The 18,178-nt window shown below is 36.5% G+C and overlaps 4 protein-coding genes across 7 annotated transcripts; 3 read left to right on the forward strand and 1 right to left on the reverse strand.

The window, feature by feature from the left end:
• On the forward strand, positions 4,291–6,409 carry LOC105167212 (glycerol-3-phosphate acyltransferase 5-like). The gene is made up of 2 exons (XM_011086835.2): positions 4,291–5,040; positions 5,244–6,409. Exons 1-2 carry the CDS (start codon positions 4,480–4,482, stop codon positions 6,186–6,188), a joined length of 1,506 nt encoding a protein of 501 aa, XP_011085137.1. The 5' UTR covers positions 4,291–4,479; the 3' UTR covers positions 6,189–6,409.
• LOC105167141 (thaumatin-like protein) lies at positions 8,536–11,534 on the forward strand. The gene is made up of 2 exons (XM_011086732.2): positions 8,536–8,842; positions 8,925–11,534. The coding sequence occupies exons 1-2, from the start codon at positions 8,776–8,778 to the stop codon at positions 9,596–9,598; spliced, it is 741 nt and encodes a 246-aa protein (XP_011085034.1). The 5' UTR covers positions 8,536–8,775; the 3' UTR covers positions 9,599–11,534.
• LOC105167142 (protein ELC-like) lies at positions 11,451–13,023 on the reverse strand. The gene has a single exon (XM_011086733.2). The coding sequence runs from the start codon at positions 12,832–12,834 to the stop codon at positions 11,644–11,646; it is 1,191 nt and encodes a 396-aa protein (XP_011085035.1). The 5' UTR covers positions 12,835–13,023; the 3' UTR covers positions 11,451–11,643.
• On the forward strand, positions 13,584–17,568 carry LOC105167143. Of its 4 annotated transcripts, none has more exons than XM_011086734.2 (5): positions 13,584–13,721; positions 14,114–15,927; positions 16,487–16,688; positions 16,783–16,979; positions 17,059–17,568. In XM_011086734.2, the coding sequence occupies exons 2-5, from the start codon at positions 14,127–14,129 to the stop codon at positions 17,136–17,138; spliced, it is 2,280 nt and encodes a 759-aa protein (XP_011085036.1). In that variant the 5' UTR covers positions 13,584–13,721; positions 14,114–14,126; the 3' UTR covers positions 17,139–17,568. The 4 variants fall into 4 exon arrangements, with proteins under 4 accessions (XP_011085036.1, XP_011085038.1, XP_011085037.1 ...); XM_011086736.2 differs by having other exon boundaries at positions 16,783–16,925; XM_011086735.2 differs by having other exon boundaries at positions 13,619–13,721; positions 14,118–15,927.

Here is an 18,178-nt window from a genome sequence, read left to right on the forward strand (position 1 = left end):
CCCCTATCATTGCAGAGCTAGAGCTCATAAAAAAGCTCTACGTACCCTATTTATTTTTTTTAGAAAAATATAAAAATTGTGATTTCTGTGTGAATGCATTATCGACTAATAATATTTTATTTATAATACTTGATTGAATAAACATTGAAATTAGTTCTTAATTTGTTGGTGGGACTGTAGTGATCAAATTCGATAAAATTGTAACAAAATTTAAAAGAATATATATGTATATATGTATTTTGCTGGGGTGAGACTTTTTAGTTGGAGTAGCCGTAGCAATTAATTCAAGCTACCCTTTTACTAATAAAAAGGGTAGAATACAATAAAATAATAATATATTCAAAATAAAATACGATATTTTGGTCTTGGATTTTGAAAAAGAAAACAAACATGTTTAGTTCATTTATTTGTTTTTTGAAGTAATACTAACATGTTATATTAATATTATCATAAATTGAGCAAGAAGTCGATTTGCTTTATACATGATCCGGATCAAATTTGTAATCTCTTATGGGGTGGTGATCTGCCATTCAGTTTGATTATCCCAAATATTTTGGTGGTTCCTGAGGAGAGAAAATCACGTTAGGCTAGCCGAGATGGTCCTTGACGAAGACTCTTCTATCCCTAAGTCAGGTCAAGTTCAAGATGGTAAATAGTGATCTCAAATAGTAAATGAGATAGCGAATGATAAATATGTTTTATCATAAATACTATGAATAAGGGTATTTATAGGGTTAAATGTGCTCGTATATTGATCCACGTGGTGTCATCTTACTTGTTTATTCATAAAATTTTAATTTTAACCACTTACCTAAAACATAATAAATGGATGTAGCACTTTAAAAAATGGGGTGCAAACTTTAAAAGAGTTGAAAATTAAGGTGGGAGGCTTTTCTTGAATGTTAGTGTCGGCTGATGAATTTTAGGCAGAGAAAATATAAAAAATTCTTACAAAGTCGTACCATTACAACTATTAAAATGAAAACAAAAAAACAATTTTTAGGCAAGAAAGTCTAGTTAGACTCTATGTTAGCCCTAATCCAGTTCCTAGTGAAGGAATAATTGCTCTCTCTTCATCCCATGGATCAGCTGATTCTATATTCTGATTGTAATTAATTAAAAGTATGAAAATAATGTTAATTATATGATAATTAATAGGTGGAGTAGCAACTTTGCAGATTTTACGTTGGAAAACGACTAAAGTGGGAACATGGAACAAGACGGCATTTATGTATTTATTCATATTAATATGAAACAATGCTGAAAAGCCATTAATCAGCATTTAATTAATAATTGGATGTATTGCATATATAATATTAAATTAATTGTGAACATTGTTTTGGTTCCGCAAAGAAGAAGAAGTGATGATTGATTGGCAATTAATTAATTATAAGCTATGACTCACATTATAACCAATGAATATTTTGGAAGCTTCACGGTATTAATAAAAGAAAAGACGAAAATGTTGTTGTCCTGTTTCTCTACCTTGAAACAAACAAAAAAAAGTTGTTTAATTGTCCTTTTTGACCAACCAGCTTTTATCATCTTTTTGGTCTGAAAGAAATATATATATATGGTAGAAGAAAGAAATGCATATTAATTATTAATAATTTTAGTTAATTAATGTAAATATTTCGTGCAAGTTTGTGATAAATAAAAGCGGATGGATATGTGTGTTAATTTGTTGATTAAGGAGTGCGTAAAATTCTCACCTAATTAGAGACTTGAAATTATAAAGATGACGAAGTACTTGTGGAATATGTATTTGCAAAACTTATGATAAAGTTGATGGATGAACCAATATATATTATTGGATTTGGATGTGAGGTTGATCAAAGCTTTTTTCTCATCCACCCTTTGACCACTGCCCTACGTCCATATCTATATATAAGCTAAACTTTTTGCCAAAATACTAATTATATATATGGGTAAATTACAACAATCTTTCCTAAAATTTGTCATAATTACAAATATTTTCTTATTGTTTGAAAAATTACAAGTACCCCTTGATATTTGATAAAATTCCTTAGATGGAGGTATGAAATTATTAACTTTACCTTTACTATTTTTTTTTAAAATTAAAAATTAATACAAAATCAAAGGGGTGGATGAAAATTTTTTAAAAATTATAAAAGAATTATCCACTTAGTCCATAAAAAAATTAAAAAATAAATAAAATTATAATTTTTGATTCACAAGGGTATTTCCGTCAGTTTACCACAAAAAATAAATGAAACCTAATGGATTGGGCTAATTGTTAGACAACTGTTAAAATTAAAGGGATATTGATAATTTTTCAAACAACGAGAAAATATTTATAATTATGATAAATTTTAAGAAAAGTGATTGTAATTTACCCCTTATATATTATTCAATCACACACCACTTTAACTAATTACAATTCATTAGTTGTTATTGGGGACGTTATTGTCTATTTCACATCTCTTTGCTCCTATTCTATGATACCCGCTTCTCTCCCTTCTTCTTCTTCTTTTTCTTTGTTCATGGTAACAACCCTTACACACATATTTTCTATTTTTATAATAACTGGAGTTCATATATAAATATTTTTCTATTGTTATAATAACTGGAGTTCATATATATATATATATATATATATATTCTTGCTGTGATCATCACCCTTTGTTAATTCTTAATAATTATTGTTTAGTCATATATATATATATATATATATTTGTGTTAGAATTGTGATTATACAAATAAAGTTAACAGAGAAATTAGGTTCATTCTCATAACTCTACAAAATCATGCATCACACATAAAATATACTCCCTCGTTATTTGAAAATTACAAATATCTCCTAATGTTTGATGAATTATATAAACTACATACTTCTGATAGATTAAAAATATTATTATGAATGAAGTGTTAAATTATACAGATTTAGCTCTGTTTTTTCCCTAAATTTTACATAACTATCATTTCATTCATAATAATAATAATAATAATAATAAAAGATTATCTATCATAAGTGTGCAACTTAATTTTTTGCAGACATTTTTCTATCAATCATAACTATGTAGCTTATTGTTTTGCAAATTCAATGGGAAAAATTGTCATTTTATAGTAAGATGCATGAAGTTACGAAAAAATCAGATATAATTCCTCTCCAAAAAGTCTAGTGGTTTTCAAACCATAAACAACTACCTTTGACCTTTTAAAAGTGATTTTTCACCCTTCACTTAACAAGTTAAACGGGAGTGGGACTAAAAGTACAATACATTAATTTTTTTTGTGGGATAAAAAATATTGAGCCCGTAAAGTATGGGATCAAAATTATAAAAATACCTACTAGGTGGAATCAAAAGTTCAGTTTTTCCCTCAATATATATATATATATAATATGAGGTGTATGAGGTAAGATGCCTATATATTGATTAGTCTGATTTGTAATTTTACTAACAATAGTGGTGTAAATGTAATTAAACTAGTTTTCTTTGAGTTTTATACTCCATTAATTCAATTAAATACATATGCCACTTGTATATGGATAGTTTCCCATCGCATAACTACACAAAAAATTGATCATAGTATCTATAGACTCCTAAAAAAGACATATGTAAATTTTAATATAATTATGTGAAAAATTAATTGCTCCAATTTTTAGGGGACAACTCAATAATTTGAGTAGAAAACTTCTTTATATGAAATTTTGTGTTTGAATTTTGAGTTTGTGGTTATGTGTCAAGTGTGTGCGTGTAAGGGAAAAAAAAACTGCTCCCACACAACCCATATGTTCTAATTACCCAAAAACAAAAAAAAAAAAAATTATGGAAATCGTATAAAGGTAGCCAAACAAGAACGTACTTGGAGAAAACTAATGATATAATCAAAATCTGAAAACAAGAATGCTTCGAAACTTGAAACAAGAGGGAGAGAGATGAGAGATGAGAGATGAAAGAGAAAATCAGTGTACACAAAGGTAGAGCGTCCATCAATCACAACTAATCTAAATATTACTACTTTTTAATACTCAAATTACGGCTAGTACGTGACCTAATTTCAACTAGGCATGTATTTTTTGGACAAGTGGAGCCGCCCCTTTTATTATTATTATTATTATTATTATTATTATTATTATTATTTCCAAATTCTAATTACCAAAGTCGTTGAGGTTAAGTTATCAATCTTTCTGCATGTTAACGTGGCGTGTAATCCTATTTCATTCACATTTTGATATATCATTACCATATTCTCAAAAAATAGAAAAGAAAAATTAAGGCATAAGTTGATGAATATAAATAAGAGATGATGATGGTTAAGCGTTAGTTGTGAACTGATAAACAGCCTTCATTACTACACAGTCATATCCACTTTCATCTAATCCTCCTAATTCTTTCTCAATCCTTACATCTTTCATCTTCTTAACAAATTCAATAACTATATTTTGCTTATTCCCAAGTTTCTTTATTGCAAGAGTTGGACAAACATAATTAAGGAAGGGGATCAGTAGTGACAATGGAGTACTGTGTTGTTTCTGAGCTTGAAGGAACGCTTTTGAAAGACCATGATCCCTTTTCCTACTTCATGTTGATAGCCTTTGAGGCATCCGGCCTTATCCGCTTCGCCCTTCTCCTGGCGTTATGGCCTTTTATTCGTCTACTAGAGGCATTGGGGAGAGGGGACGATGGGCTTAAGCTCATGATTTTTGTGGCCACGGCTGGGGTTCCATTCTCTGAGATTGAAGCAGTGGCAAGGGCCGTTTTGCCCAAGTTTTACTTGGATGATATCAACATGGATGCTTGGAGAGTCTTTAGCTCGTACCCTAAACGAGTCGTTGTGACTAAAATGCCTAAGATCATGGTGGAGAGGTTCGTGATGGAGCATTTACGGGCAGACCATGTCGTTGGGAGTGACCTTTCCATGAATCGATTTGGATTTGCCACGGGATTTCTGAAAGATGATTTTGGTTCTGTAGCTAAGAGGGTTGCTCAATTGTTTGGAGATGATGAGAAGCCTTGTTTGGGGCTAGGAAGGCCTGATTCCGGTTGCAGTTCATTGTTCCTACCATTGTGCAAGGTGAGTTATAATTGTGTACCTTAATCATTTGCAAAATCCGTCAGTCGTGTGTACTAATTAGTAACATGGTTAATTTAGGCATGTTTACTTTATTTGATGTGATCATAATCATGACCTTAAAACAAGAGACATCTTATATTTACTATCATATGTACATTACACCAATACTAGCGTTAATTAATACTACAATCTTGGAACTGCAGGAAGAGTGCCATCCACCATTCATTACCAACCACAAAAACCACCACCAACATCAAATCATCATCCGCCCCCTCCCTGTCATCTTTCACGATGGCCGCCTCGCCAAGCGGCCGACGCCATCTACCGCACTCCTAATCATCCTATGGGTCCCTCTAGGGATCATACTGGCCGCCATCCGCATCGCGGTAGGCTTGATGCTACCCATGTGGGCAACGCGCCACATCGCTCCACTCTTGGGCGGTAGGGTTGTGGTCAAAGGCAACCCTCCTCCTCCTCCCAGTCGACGTTCCTCCACTTCGGGCGTTCTCTTTGTATGCACGCACAGAACCCTAATGGACCCCGTCGTACTATCCACCGTCCTCCGCCGCAGAATTCCCGCCGTCACATACTCCATTTCCCGACTATCGGAGATCTTGTCGCCCATCCCCACCATCCGTTTGACAAGAATCAGAGACGTGGACGCGACGAAAATAAAACAGGAACTGGAAAAGGGAGACTTAGTGGTTTGCCCCGAAGGGACAACTTGTAGGGAACCCTTCCTCTTGAGGTTCAGTGCCCTATTCGCAGAACTGACGGATCAGATAGTGCCGGTGGCGATGAACTACAGAGTAGGGCTGTTCCATGCAACGACGGCGAGAGGGTGGAAAGCCATGGACCCGATATTCTTCTTCATGAACCCAAGGCCAGTGTATGAGGTGACTTTTCTGAACCAGCTGCCGGTGGAGGCGACGTGCTCGGCGGGGAAAAGCCCACATGATGTGGCGAACTATGTGCAGAGGATATTGGCAGCAACATTAGGATTTGAGTGCACCAACTTCACGAGGAAGGATAAGTATAGGGTTCTTGCAGGAAACGATGGAAATGTGAGTAGTACTGATGGAGGAGGAGCTGCGGGACTGGTCGATGCTTTCAAGAAGATAGTACCCAGTTTTATTATTCTTCACTAGCTATACATCATTATACCGCTCAATCACTACTGCCTACCATCTTATCTTAATTTCTTTGTATAATTCTTTTTTTGTTTTTTTCCTGGGATTTTTATTTATTTTAATTATTTTTTTCTCTTTAATAATGTTTCCCTGGAAGTACTGTTGAATAATGTATTGAAGTATAATATACGTATATGTATTGTGATGTGTCGTACATATAATGTTTTCACTTGTAAATTCATGGGTATTAGAAATGGATACATTTGTCTCATACATAGACCATGGTGAGAAGAGATATTTTATATCTCACGGGGGTTATAATTGGAGATACTATTATTTTTGGTACAAAAGATCCTATAAAAATGGAAAATGCCCTACCTTTCAGTCTACTTCGAACTATTGATTTATGTAATTGAAAGTAACCAATTAGGTTTATAAATGAAACCTAAAAATCAATCACTGATTCAATTTTGAGTACTTCTACATGATAGATCTCATTAGAAAACTGAAGAGTAACAGCAGCAAGTGATTGAGTTCAGTAGTTTCTTTATTGGCTTTAGAGAAACCAAAATTATTTCAAGAATTGGAGTTTGCAAAGGGAGATCTTTCGAACTATTATAAAGAAAGATGTGCTACAAACATAAAGTATTTTTAGGCATAAATATTGTTGTATTAATTTTTTGTGATTTCAAAAAGATTGTTCAAGCTAAAATGACTATTATTCAACTTCTTATGTTTTACATTAATTTAACTATTCAATTAATATATGTTATATATTATTATTTTTATTTATAATATAATTTAAAATATGAAAAATTATTTATTATATATACACAAAAATATTGTACCACTATAGCTACAAATTATAGATTGGAGGTGAACTTAAGGCAAATATTCCCTGATTACATATCGGGCAACAATATTTATACCTTAACTATGTTGATCAAGTCTCGAAACGTACACTTAAATAAGAACAAACTAAGGGGTTAGCTGCATATTATAAATTTAGCGGGTAAATTATATTTTTGATCCCATAAATGAATCTGTTTTTAAATTTGGTCCCACAGGACCCACACTCAGGTCAATTCTCACATTAAGGATCATTGAGAAATTTTCGTCTAATTGATAATGACAGTTGTTCTCTCCGTTAGTCAATATAATCAAAATAAAGATAAATCATATTTTTAGTCTCATAAGTGAACTTCTTTGTGAACTTCTTTCTAATTTTGGTCCCACACGTAAATGTGCGAATTGGCCTGAATGTGGGACCAAATTTAAAAAAAAAATTCCACTTATGAAACCAAAAATATAATTTACATTGTATTGACTAACAACCCATAAATCTAGCAGCCCATAATCAGCTTTTTCAGAAATTAAGTAAAAGCGGTTTTAAGCTGTCCTGTTCCAATTTCCAATTGATAGGCAGTTTTAGGGAGGAGCAACTTGAATTACTATTTTCGGAAGAGTAATGCTGTCCAAACTCTAGATGTCAAGGTGTTGCCCATAAATTTGAATTGATTTTAAATTATTGAGATTATATCGATAAATTTCAAATAAATCAAACAAAACATACTTTTCCAAATAAAAAAAGAAAATAAAATGTACTGTCCACTCAAATTACAGGTCTTCGTCAGCTTTTGAAAAGTGGGGAGGTGCACCAATCCATCATCACCGCAACCCAATGTTGGAGTTCATTAATCAAATAACTAGAGAATTAATTTGTATAATTGTATATCAATCATTCCAATTTTGAATTGCAAGCTGGCCACCTCATTCCCAGCATGTATATGTCCACTCCTCAACAAGCTAATGGCAGTTACTTAATCAATTATAAAGGGATATTATTAACTAAATTATTATTAGATAACTACAAATTAAAGAACTTATAATAAGTGAATCAATTAAATAAATCATGACAATATTGTATATATATGGATGGGATAGCAGTAGCACAGCAATTAGTAGTTGGTAGTGTATTCAACATGCAAGGTAGGTCTGTACAGTGTATGTACGTAGTCAAACTGCAAAACTCTAGAAATTGGATCACTCCAACTTGGTTAATTTCCAATGTGAATCTACCTACTTACCAACCACTTAATTAATTAATTTTTTCCTCGTCTCTTCTTCCTTTTTATGGGCACTCCCAAAGTGGAGAGGTTTTCGCCAAAATCATATATATTTATATAAATCATATATTATTACATAATAATATTTATCTTGTGATTAATTACTTTTTATATCAATAATTATACTTCACATATATTACTAACTAATTATCTAATAGTATATTTGAGTTAGAATAATGCAATATTTGGGTATTGTGGTTAATAGATAGTGGGAGTTTGGAAACACAGATGCCAAATAGTGAATAAATAAATAATAAAGTGGAGAAAGTGTGAAAGTCTACAGTTCCTCCACTTTTGTAATTAATATCCACTTTCCATGAAAAGTGGGAATTTTACGGTTACTGTGGCCCTTAAGGCCTTAAAACCGTCTTCTCCCTCATCTATATGCTTCATCAAAATACATCACTCCCACTCCCTGTTTCAGCTTCTTAAGCAATTTCCCAGTTAAAACTCCTCAAAAGTCAAAACTAGATCCAAGAATGCCCAACTCCTTCCACCTTCTCTTCATCTCCCTCCTCCTTTTCTTCACCTTCATCTTCACTTCCGGTTGGTTTTATCTCTTTATTTGCTTTTTTGTGAATTATGGGTTCAACTACTTCATGTTTATTTCTTTATGATTGCATTGCAGATGCCACCCAACTCATTGTAGTGAACAACTGCAAGGTTCACATCTGGCCGGCCATTCTTGGAACAGCCGGCCACCAATCACCAAATGACGGCGGTTTTCCTCTTTACAGCGGCCAACAAGTGGTGGTGGAACTCCCCCAGTGGTGGTCGGGAAGGATATGGGCCCGACACGGCTGCTGCTTTGATCAAACTGGTAGAGGTTCTTGCCAGACTGGAGACTGCAACGGCCAATTGCATTGTGCGGGCATCGGGGGCCAGCCACCTGCAACCTTGGTCGAAATGACTCTTGGAACTTCCACAAATCCCATGCATTATTACGACGTCAGCTTAGTGGATGGGTTCAACCTCCCGGTGTCAATGATCCCAGCGGGCGGTGGCTCCGCCTGCGGCGTGGCAGCGTGTGAGGCGGATGTGAACATGTGCTGCCCAGAGAATTTGGCGGTGCGGAGAGAGGGGAAGGTGGTGGGGTGCAAGAGTGCGTGTTTGGCCACTGGGGCCGATAGATATTGTTGTACGGGAGAATATGCGAGCCCGAAGACATGCAAGCCTACGGCTTTTGGACATTTGTTCAAGGCTATATGCCCTAGAGCTTACAGTTATGCTTATGATGAATCTAGTGGGCTAAAAACATGTAGGGCAAGCAGGTATGTCATCACATTCTGCCCTCCCAATTGAGAGAGGGGGAAGAACGAAATTTACTTCCCATGAAGAAATTTATCATTTAATTTCATCACATATGTATGTTTGATCCACTTATTGTAGGATTTCTTATTTATGCTGTCCGGTTTTCTTTTATTCAAGGGCTTGTACTTTCAACTATTATAGTTGCTTATTTTTTGTTGATGTTGTCTTCGATGATTTTTGAAATGTTGAAATTATTTTATTTAGTCAAGAAAAGTTATACTATGTAACAAGTATATGATCACTCGATGATTGTTACTATCAAATATTTATTATAGGACGGTGTTGCAACTGATATTGTATTGTATTTGTACATATATTCCACGACCACCATGTGCATCATTTCTACTAGCATTCACTATCATCTTGGTACAGAAAGTAAAGGTAATATCAGAAACCACAACCCACTGTGTAACTGAACTTCCGCCTGCACTGCACTATTGCCATGGCCGCCTCAGCAAATATAATCTAATATCCAGACCTCATCCGTCAAAGTAATTCAAGTACCACCACCACAAGCTATCTATATCTAACACTCCAAACTTGGGCACTTATGAACTTCCTTGAATTCCTTTAAACGCAGACCTATGTGTACACCTTACGTCCCTTCCTAATTTATTTTAACAAGATTAAAATTTATTAAATTGTTGTTTTAATTGCATATGATGGTCTCAGTTTGTTGATTCAATCAAATTTCATTAATATCACAATTTTCAATAGAGTTCTCTGAGTTTAACTATGGCATGTTGGTGACAGTGACACTGGTTGGGGATATGCAGGGTGAAGGAAAGCAGAGTATGCCGCCGAAATTCACTTGAGGTTGGGCTGATATAGGGAGGAAGGTTGAAGGAGGGGTTCAGGAAGTAACAAGAGCTGAAGACGCAGGGAGTGCTAGCTTTTCTAGTGACTATCATAAGACAACAAAAATAAAATTAAAGGAAAATCTTTGAGCAAGTGACCACACAGCCAAACCAAACGAAATTAAGTAGTTTTCTTAATTTTGTTGGGATGAACAAACAAATCTATAAATGAAAAACTGAGATATTCAAACACATTACACCATACTGACAAAATGCATTTACATCAACAAACCTTTGTATCTGCCCAACTCCAAACATTAAGATTAGGAACAGACAGGACACTGAAGAAAGCACCATTTGCTAAGATGTAGAAAGGAGAAAAAAAACTTGTGATGGACTCAAATGTCAACCCATTCGTTAACTAGATTAAAGATCTTTGAAATTTCCAGCCAGCAAGAGGATACCGACTTTACGACATTTTGGCTTTGTTCATAGCACCGAGCAAATATTTTTCAAATCGAAGCAGATTTCTTGACCTTTCAGTAATAGACAACCTAAAAATTCTAAGAACCTCATATGAAACTATCTTTAAATATTTTCTGCAGAATGTGCATTAGTATAGCAAGTACACGAGTTAGCTCATGTCAGAATCTAAATATAAGAGAAGAATTCCAACAGAAATACACAATGAATGTAAGAACTCTAATATATCACTTTTATAGACATAATAACCTATGCACACTGTTATCCAACAAACAGACATTAGAAATGAAAATGAATTTGTTCACACCTAAATAGCCTGGAGCATCACTGCAAGCATCAATAGAGTTAGTTTGCATCTTGAATCAATAAACTTATCTTCTCATCGATACTCAACTAAAAGCCAAGTTAACACAATATCACAATTTACAAGCACATCAAGCAACACAACTAGCATATTCAACACATAGGAACTCCGGAGTATCGACTCCATGCACCTCACAATAGTAAAACCCAGAAAACCAATGAGCATGGATGTTGTAAAAAATGCACAAGCGTACTGAATATCAGTGTTGTAAACTGCACAATGAGCTTTATTGCCTCCGGCCCTTGTCTTACAGAAAGAAATCAATTGAATAAAACAGTAATATGAATACACGAAGTCAGCATTAACAGTGCGTAAAATGTATTTATCCAATCATTTCACCAAATCGTACCTGAAACAAATGATTGCACCACAATGGATAAGATACAAGCTCATCAGAATGCATATTGTGTTGACGCCCTGGAAGCCATGCTAGCAACCTGAGCCTGCATCTGCACAGCCCTGACTTTTGAAGCCGTGGCACGATGGAAGAACTGCTCTCTCGACAAAAGCCTCACATTCCTCAAGTATTGATCAAATGGTATCGCTCCTTCCTGCGCAGCCTTATCCAATGCATATATAGCATCCTCCACTGCCAAATCTGATGCAGTGCAATCCAACATCTGCTTTGACAGCGCATCACATGGCTCGAATGCCTCATCCACATCCACACAATTAACTTCATTACTCCCCAGTTTCCCTTCATTCTCCCTTAACCATCCCTCTAAAACATCGGTATTCATTAAAACCATTTGTAGCTGCTGCTCTAGTGCTTCCTTTTCGTCCTGCATTTCCTTCAACCCTTTTCTTAACTCCTCCTCCCGCTTCCTCAGCGATGCCTGTGCTCCGAATAATCCTTCCATTTCCTCCTCCCTCGACTTCTTCAACTCCCTAATATCACCATTTACAACGTCCACGAGCTTGTTTACCGCGTTTTTCTTAAAAACCTCAGCCGGATCCTCGGTCATTCTCCCACTCCCATACGGTGGTGGTGGAGTTGGCGCAGGGGAATATTCCCTTGGTGGTATCGCCGGCCGTGCCGCTGTGGACCCCATAGAGGAATTCATACTACTATAACTGGGATTCAGATTAGGGTTCGGGCTAGGGTTTGACGGCTTACGCTGCGAATAAAGCGGCGGATCACGGGCGAAAAAATGACTCAAATTTCGCACCAATTCAACCAAATTGGAGGCAGGGAAGACCCATGAATGTAGATACGGAATTGAAACAACACCGTTGGGGGAGACGAAGGGGTGGGGGCGCTTAATGATCATATCGCGTGTAGGGTTAACGAAAACCAGAGGCGCGTGGCGCGGGTAGGATTCCATAAGCCAGATAATAACCGGGATGTTGTAGGTGACGCCTTGGAAAGACATCGGAACCGTGCCGTCAGCCTGGAGGAGGTTGACGGTGCGACCGTCGTTGTGCGTGAAGACAGCAGTTTTAGGCTGCAGAGAAGGGTAGGCTTCGGTGAGGTACAACAAGTGCTGCCGGATGTGCCACTTCATATCCTCGGCGTACGGCAGCGCCGCCGGCCCCCTCTGCGACAGCACGCTGTTGAGAAATTGTTGGATGTATTGCGCCATTCAATACAATTGAAATGAATCGAAGGTGAAATGAAACAAGGTATGTGTAATCTGTGTATGTAGATCTCGAATATTGTAGTAAATTTCGAGGAAGCTTCTTGGGGAAGAAGAAGAAGGTGAGACGAGAGAGGGAATGAAGAGAAAAACCCAAAGACAAATGGGCGGTGGGTCTATTCCTTTCTGCGATTTCAATTGAGACGGGATTCCAGTCTCAATTACACTTTCTTTTTATTATTTTATTATTATTTTGATTTTCTAATAACAAACCATGGGAAATTATAAAAATAGCACTTTGGATTCTTTAATTGTATAATTATTGAAAACATCAACCCTTTGCTATTTTTGCAGCTGTTTACTTAGCAAATGTTTATCAACATCAACCCAAATTTGAGGGAAGGAATTAGGGACTGTATAGTCAGATTTTTAGGAAACTCTGTTCAAAAACATAAAAGGATACTTCATATTTATGCTCTCACATCCTTTATGTATAAATTATAACTAAGCAGTAATAAGTCGATTGTGAATAAATATTTATTTATTTGTTAATATACCATCAAATTTAATAAATTTTAATTATTAAGTCAAAATAAAAATAAAAAATATTAAATATAATTTTATGAATAATTACCCCATTTGCTTTTTTTAAGAAAAAAGACGGTGTAATATGACTAAAATAATTACTACTGTAGTCAAATGCAAAAACCATTTTACAGGATCGTGTGGCTCAATGACTGCTGCCCTGACCGGTCTATCCGGTTGTCCATCGACTCTTCACCATTCTATATATTCAAAGAGGGAAAAAAAACCCTAATCCCCCTAACTCGGTTCACTTCTCCAAATCTCGAATCGAATTACCAAGGTGGAGTTTTTCTGGTTATCGATTTCAAGTAAGTTCTCTGAACCCATTTTCCTCCTTTTGCTGCCTCATGTCCTCTTTCTTGATTTTACTCTAGTTGAGCTGTTATGAGCACATTTGCGTGTTTCATAATTGGATTCTTGTGTTTCCTTTCAAGATTGTCATGTACGAGGCGAATTTACATGAAATGTCAAGAAGCTTCTTTGAACCCCTTTTCCCTTCTTTTCTAATTCACATGTTGTTCCTTGTTTTGCTGTATTAAGGTCCATATGCAACACATTTGCATGTCTGGAAATGGGTTCCTTTTCTTTCATTTCCCCTCTTTCTCTTTGGTGTTTCTTTTGTCTTTTTTCTTTCTTGGGTTTTGGTGTTGGGGGAGAATTTAATGACTGCAAGGGCCTGATTTTCTCCTTCTGTTTGAAGGTAGTTTTAGGAAATGGCTTCTAATATGGAGCCAGTAGCAGTGACTTCACAGAAGCATGATCCTGCATGGAAGCATTGCCAAATGTTTAAAAATGGGGACAGGGTTCAGCTCAAGTGTATATACTGTGGAAAAATTTTCAAGGGTGGTGGGATTCACAGGATTAAAGAACACCTAGCTGGCCAGAAAGGGAATGCTGCCACTTGTTTAAGAGTTCAACCTGATGTACGGTTGCAAATGCTTGAGAGTCTGAATGGTGTTGCTGTCAAAAAGAGGAAAAAACAGAAACTTGCAGAGGAGATGTCAGGCTATGATAATACAAATACCAGTGGGGTTGAAGTAGTCAACAATCATTGTGGTTTGAATACAGAGATTGTTTTACTTCCTGTCCCTGAAATGATTGAACATGATGGGGATGTGTATGCAAACAGAGAAGATGGTACGAGCAGCAAAACAAGTGGTAGAAAGAAAAAAGGGAGGGTTAGGAAAGCCCCTGATTTTGTTACCTCTAATACTGCAGCTTTAGCTAGTTTTCCCGCTATGAATTCTAAGAAAGTTAGCAATACAGTTCATATGGCAGTAGGTCGCTTTTTCTTTGATGTAGGATTGCCTGTTGATGCTGTTAATTCTGCTTATTTTCAACCAATGATTGATGCAATCGCTTCTCAAGGCACCGGAGTTGTTGGCCCCTCGTACCATGATCTTAGGAGCTGGATTTTGAAGAATTTAGTTCATGAAGTCAGAAATGATGTTGATCAATGCACAGGAGCTTGGGGAAGGACTGGTTGCTCGATCTTGGTAGATGAGTGGAATTCAGGAAAGGGTAAAACGTTTGTCAACTTTTTGGTGTACTGTCCAGAAGGGACAATCTTTTTGAGGTCAACTGATATATCACATGCAATAGATTCTGCGGATGTCCTTTATGAATTGCTGAAGGAAACAGTGGATGAAGTTGGCTTGAGAAATGTTCTGCAAGTGATTACCAGCTGTGACGATCGGTATGTTATTGCTGGGAAAAGACTTACAGACACTTATCCAACTGTTTTCTGGACACCATGTGCTGGTCGCTGCATTGATTTGATGCTTCAGGACATTGGCGAACTTCCAACTGTGAAGATGATACTTGACCAGGCAAAATCAATCTCGAGATATACCTACTCGAATAGTGTTGTTTTAAACATGATGAGACGATACACATTTGGAGTGGATTTGGTCGATTTGGGAACTACTCGCTCGTCTACTGATTTTATGACATTGAAAAGGATGGTGAATATCAGACATAATCTGCAGTCAATGATTACTTCTGAGGAGTGGATGGAAAGCCCTTACTCAAAGAAATCGGAAGGTTTTGCAGTATTAGACACTATTAGCAGTCAGTCATTCTGGTCCACATGTGCCTTGGTAGCACGTTTAACGGATCCGCTCTTACGACTATTAAGGATAGTTAGTAGTGAAAAGAGGCCTGCCATGGGATTTGTTTATGCAGGATTGTATCGAGCCAAAGAGGCTATTAAGAAGGAACTTGTGAATAAGGAAGAATACTTAGTTTACTGGAACATCATAGATCGCAGGTGGGAACAACTTCAGCGCCACCCCCTTCATGCAGCAGGTTTCTATCTGAATCCGAAATTTTTCTACAGCCTTGAGGGAGACGCACATCTTCACATTCGGTCACTAGTATATGATTGCATAGAGAAGTTGGTTCCTGACCCTAAGATCCAAGATAAAATTATGAAGGAAACAGCCTCTTACCATGGTGGCGTAGGAGACTTTGGGCGAAAGATGGCTATCAGAGCTAGAGATACTTTGCTTCCCAGTGAGTCTACTTTCTGATGTGAAGTAATTTTTTCTCCCCGGTCCCATTAGCAAATTTAGCCAACCACCTCTATTTTGCATGATGATAACCTTTTTTAACCTGCATCCTGACCCCCTAAAATCCAACCCAAACCCAATTAAGGGAGAGGTCTCAATTTGTAAACTGAAGACGTGGAAGGTAGTCTTTTCCATCTGAACTAAAATGCTACTTAAAACATGCGCGGAGCTGAAAAAGAAGATGTGGTTATTATGGGACGTTTTAGAACCTACTGAAACGCATACTCTGTGGGGTTTATATAGGTCTCTGTTTTCATGTTTTACTGGTTTTCACTAATTGATGCGTGAGCTGAAAATCTTCAGAAATGGTTGTATTGTATTCTATAGCTAGACATACACAAGAGTGAGCTATGGTTATACTTATGTTGGCACAAAATTAAAACTTATCATAAGCTGTTCACCAGCTGGCATGTGGCACCATTTTGAACTTACTAATCCTGATCAATGCTTAATATGGTTTGCATGTATGAATCAACTTATTTTTCTACATTTTTTATGTATAGCTGAGTGGTGGCTAACATATGGTGGGGGATGCCCTAATTTGGCGCGCTTGGCTACCCGCATTCTCAGTCAAACTTGCTGCTTGATCCATCATAAACTAGATAAAGTTCCTCTTGAACACATGCATGAGAGGAAAAATTGCTTGGAGCATCAGAGGCTCAATGATCTTGTCTTTGTTCAATACAACATGTCCATGAAACAAATGTAAGTGGAAAATTAGTTCTTCTCTTTAACATCTTCTGAAGTTAAGAAAGGTTAAATCACCAAAATAAATTTGATCATCCTAATCAATTTTTAGGGTTTCAAGCAACAAACAACAAGAAGCTGTGGATCCCATTTCTTATGAGCACATTGACATTGTTGAAGACTGGGTTATCGAGAAAGAATTATGCTCAGATGGCTCCGGGAATACAGAGTGGATGGCTGTTGATCCACCTTTAGGTAACGTAATGCTCTTAGGTCCACAAATTGATGATATTGAAGCCCTGGGTGCAGGTAATTGCAGCTATGTCGAGAGGAATACGAATGAAATAATTTTACATATGGCTTCATTTAGATTATTTTCCATTTGCAGGTTTTGATGATCATGAAATTTTTGATGCGGTGAAAGATAGTGAAGAAGAAAATGGAGAAGAGAACATAGGCAACCACTAGATTCTTGCCAAACCGACTTCCTTTTTTCAGGCAGCGGAGGAACATGGATGGAGGCTAAGTTGAGGATGCATCATTAATTAAGTTTAGAGCCTAATAAAATGAATACATAGCTCACTTGGAACTGATTCACTCTGCGAATTTGAAGGAGTTGTACAAACTTCTTTCTCGCGCTGCAATCATGTGGGGCTAATAGCATAGTCTCTGAAGATATATTCAGTTTGCATCTGACTGTGGCATGACCGCTGCCAAGAGGGCGCTATGCTCTTAATTCTCTTGTATCATATACCTCAGGGCCATGACTTTGTGGTATGAAGGTCTGAGGCTGAAAATGATCAAAGTTGTACATCACTCGGTCAAATAAAATAGTAAGTGTATACACGGACCTGCTGACGAAATCAAGTTGAGTAAAATAGGTCCAAAAAGTTGACAATTTGGATGATTTTGATCATTCGAACTTCTTGACGTTTGAAATTCCTGAGCTCCTGGAAATATGTTAGCAGATGTCAATATTTGAGTACCATTTTCACAGCAAATGAAGCATACTTGATCTATGGTTGCTGGCTGTATACTCAGTTGCATGATTTGTCTCTTATTATCGTTTTTCTTATTTTTCCTTTTTTCTTTTAGTTTTTTTTGTTTGTTCTGCAATATAAGCATTCAAACATGTGTGAACTAGCTAATCTACTTTGCTTAACTTGCAATTCTGTTGACTGGAACTAAGCACTTGATTGGAAGAAACTTGTAAAACATGAACTGCACACCTGTGTTTTCTGTGAACACTTAAGATGTTATCCTTTTTTCTTTCCTTGTTTGTGGTTAAGATTAAGCTCAGATGAAATGAGACCCAAAGTATCTCTCGCTGTCAGGTATCTACAACTGTAAGAATAAATGAATGTGTTATCATTTTTTTTTATTTTTCTTGAAACACTACCTTGTTTCATATAAATGCTGGGATTTAGCGCCATCACCCTCAAAATCTAATTCTAGGTACTTTCTGACTCTCAAAGCTGAAGGGTGCGTCTTTCCTCTTTTTCAGTTGA

Source organism: Sesamum indicum, linkage group LG7 (assembly GCF_000512975.1).
Source record: "Sesamum indicum cultivar Zhongzhi No. 13 linkage group LG7, S_indicum_v1.0, whole genome shotgun sequence".
In the NCBI taxonomy this organism is placed as follows: Eukaryota; Viridiplantae; Streptophyta; class Magnoliopsida; order Lamiales; family Pedaliaceae; genus Sesamum; species Sesamum indicum.

Coding starts and splice junctions, on each gene's coding strand:
- LOC105167212 (XM_011086835.2), top strand. CDS start 4,480: ATGGAGTACTGTGTTGTTTCTGAGCTTGAAGGAACGCTTTTGAAAGAC. Junction 5,041..5,243: donor TGTTCCTACCATTGTGCAAG/GTGAGTTATAAT, acceptor TTGGAACTGCAG/GAAGAGTGCCATCCACCATT.
- LOC105167141 (XM_011086732.2), top strand. CDS start 8,776: ATGCCCAACTCCTTCCACCTTCTCTTCATCTCCCTCCTCCTTTTCTTC. Junction 8,843..8,924: donor CACCTTCATCTTCACTTCCG/GTTGGTTTTATC, acceptor ATTGCATTGCAG/ATGCCACCCAACTCATTGTA.
- LOC105167142 (XM_011086733.2), bottom strand. CDS start 12,834: ATGGCGCAATACATCCAACAATTTCTCAACAGCGTGCTGTCGCAGAGG.
- LOC105167143 (XM_011086734.2), top strand. CDS start 14,127: ATGGCTTCTAATATGGAGCCAGTAGCAGTGACTTCACAGAAGCATGAT. Junction 16,689..16,782: donor AACATGTCCATGAAACAAAT/GTAAGTGGAAAA, acceptor ATCAATTTTTAG/GGTTTCAAGCAACAAACAAC. Junction 16,980..17,058: donor TATTGAAGCCCTGGGTGCAG/GTAATTGCAGCT, acceptor TTCCATTTGCAG/GTTTTGATGATCATGAAATT.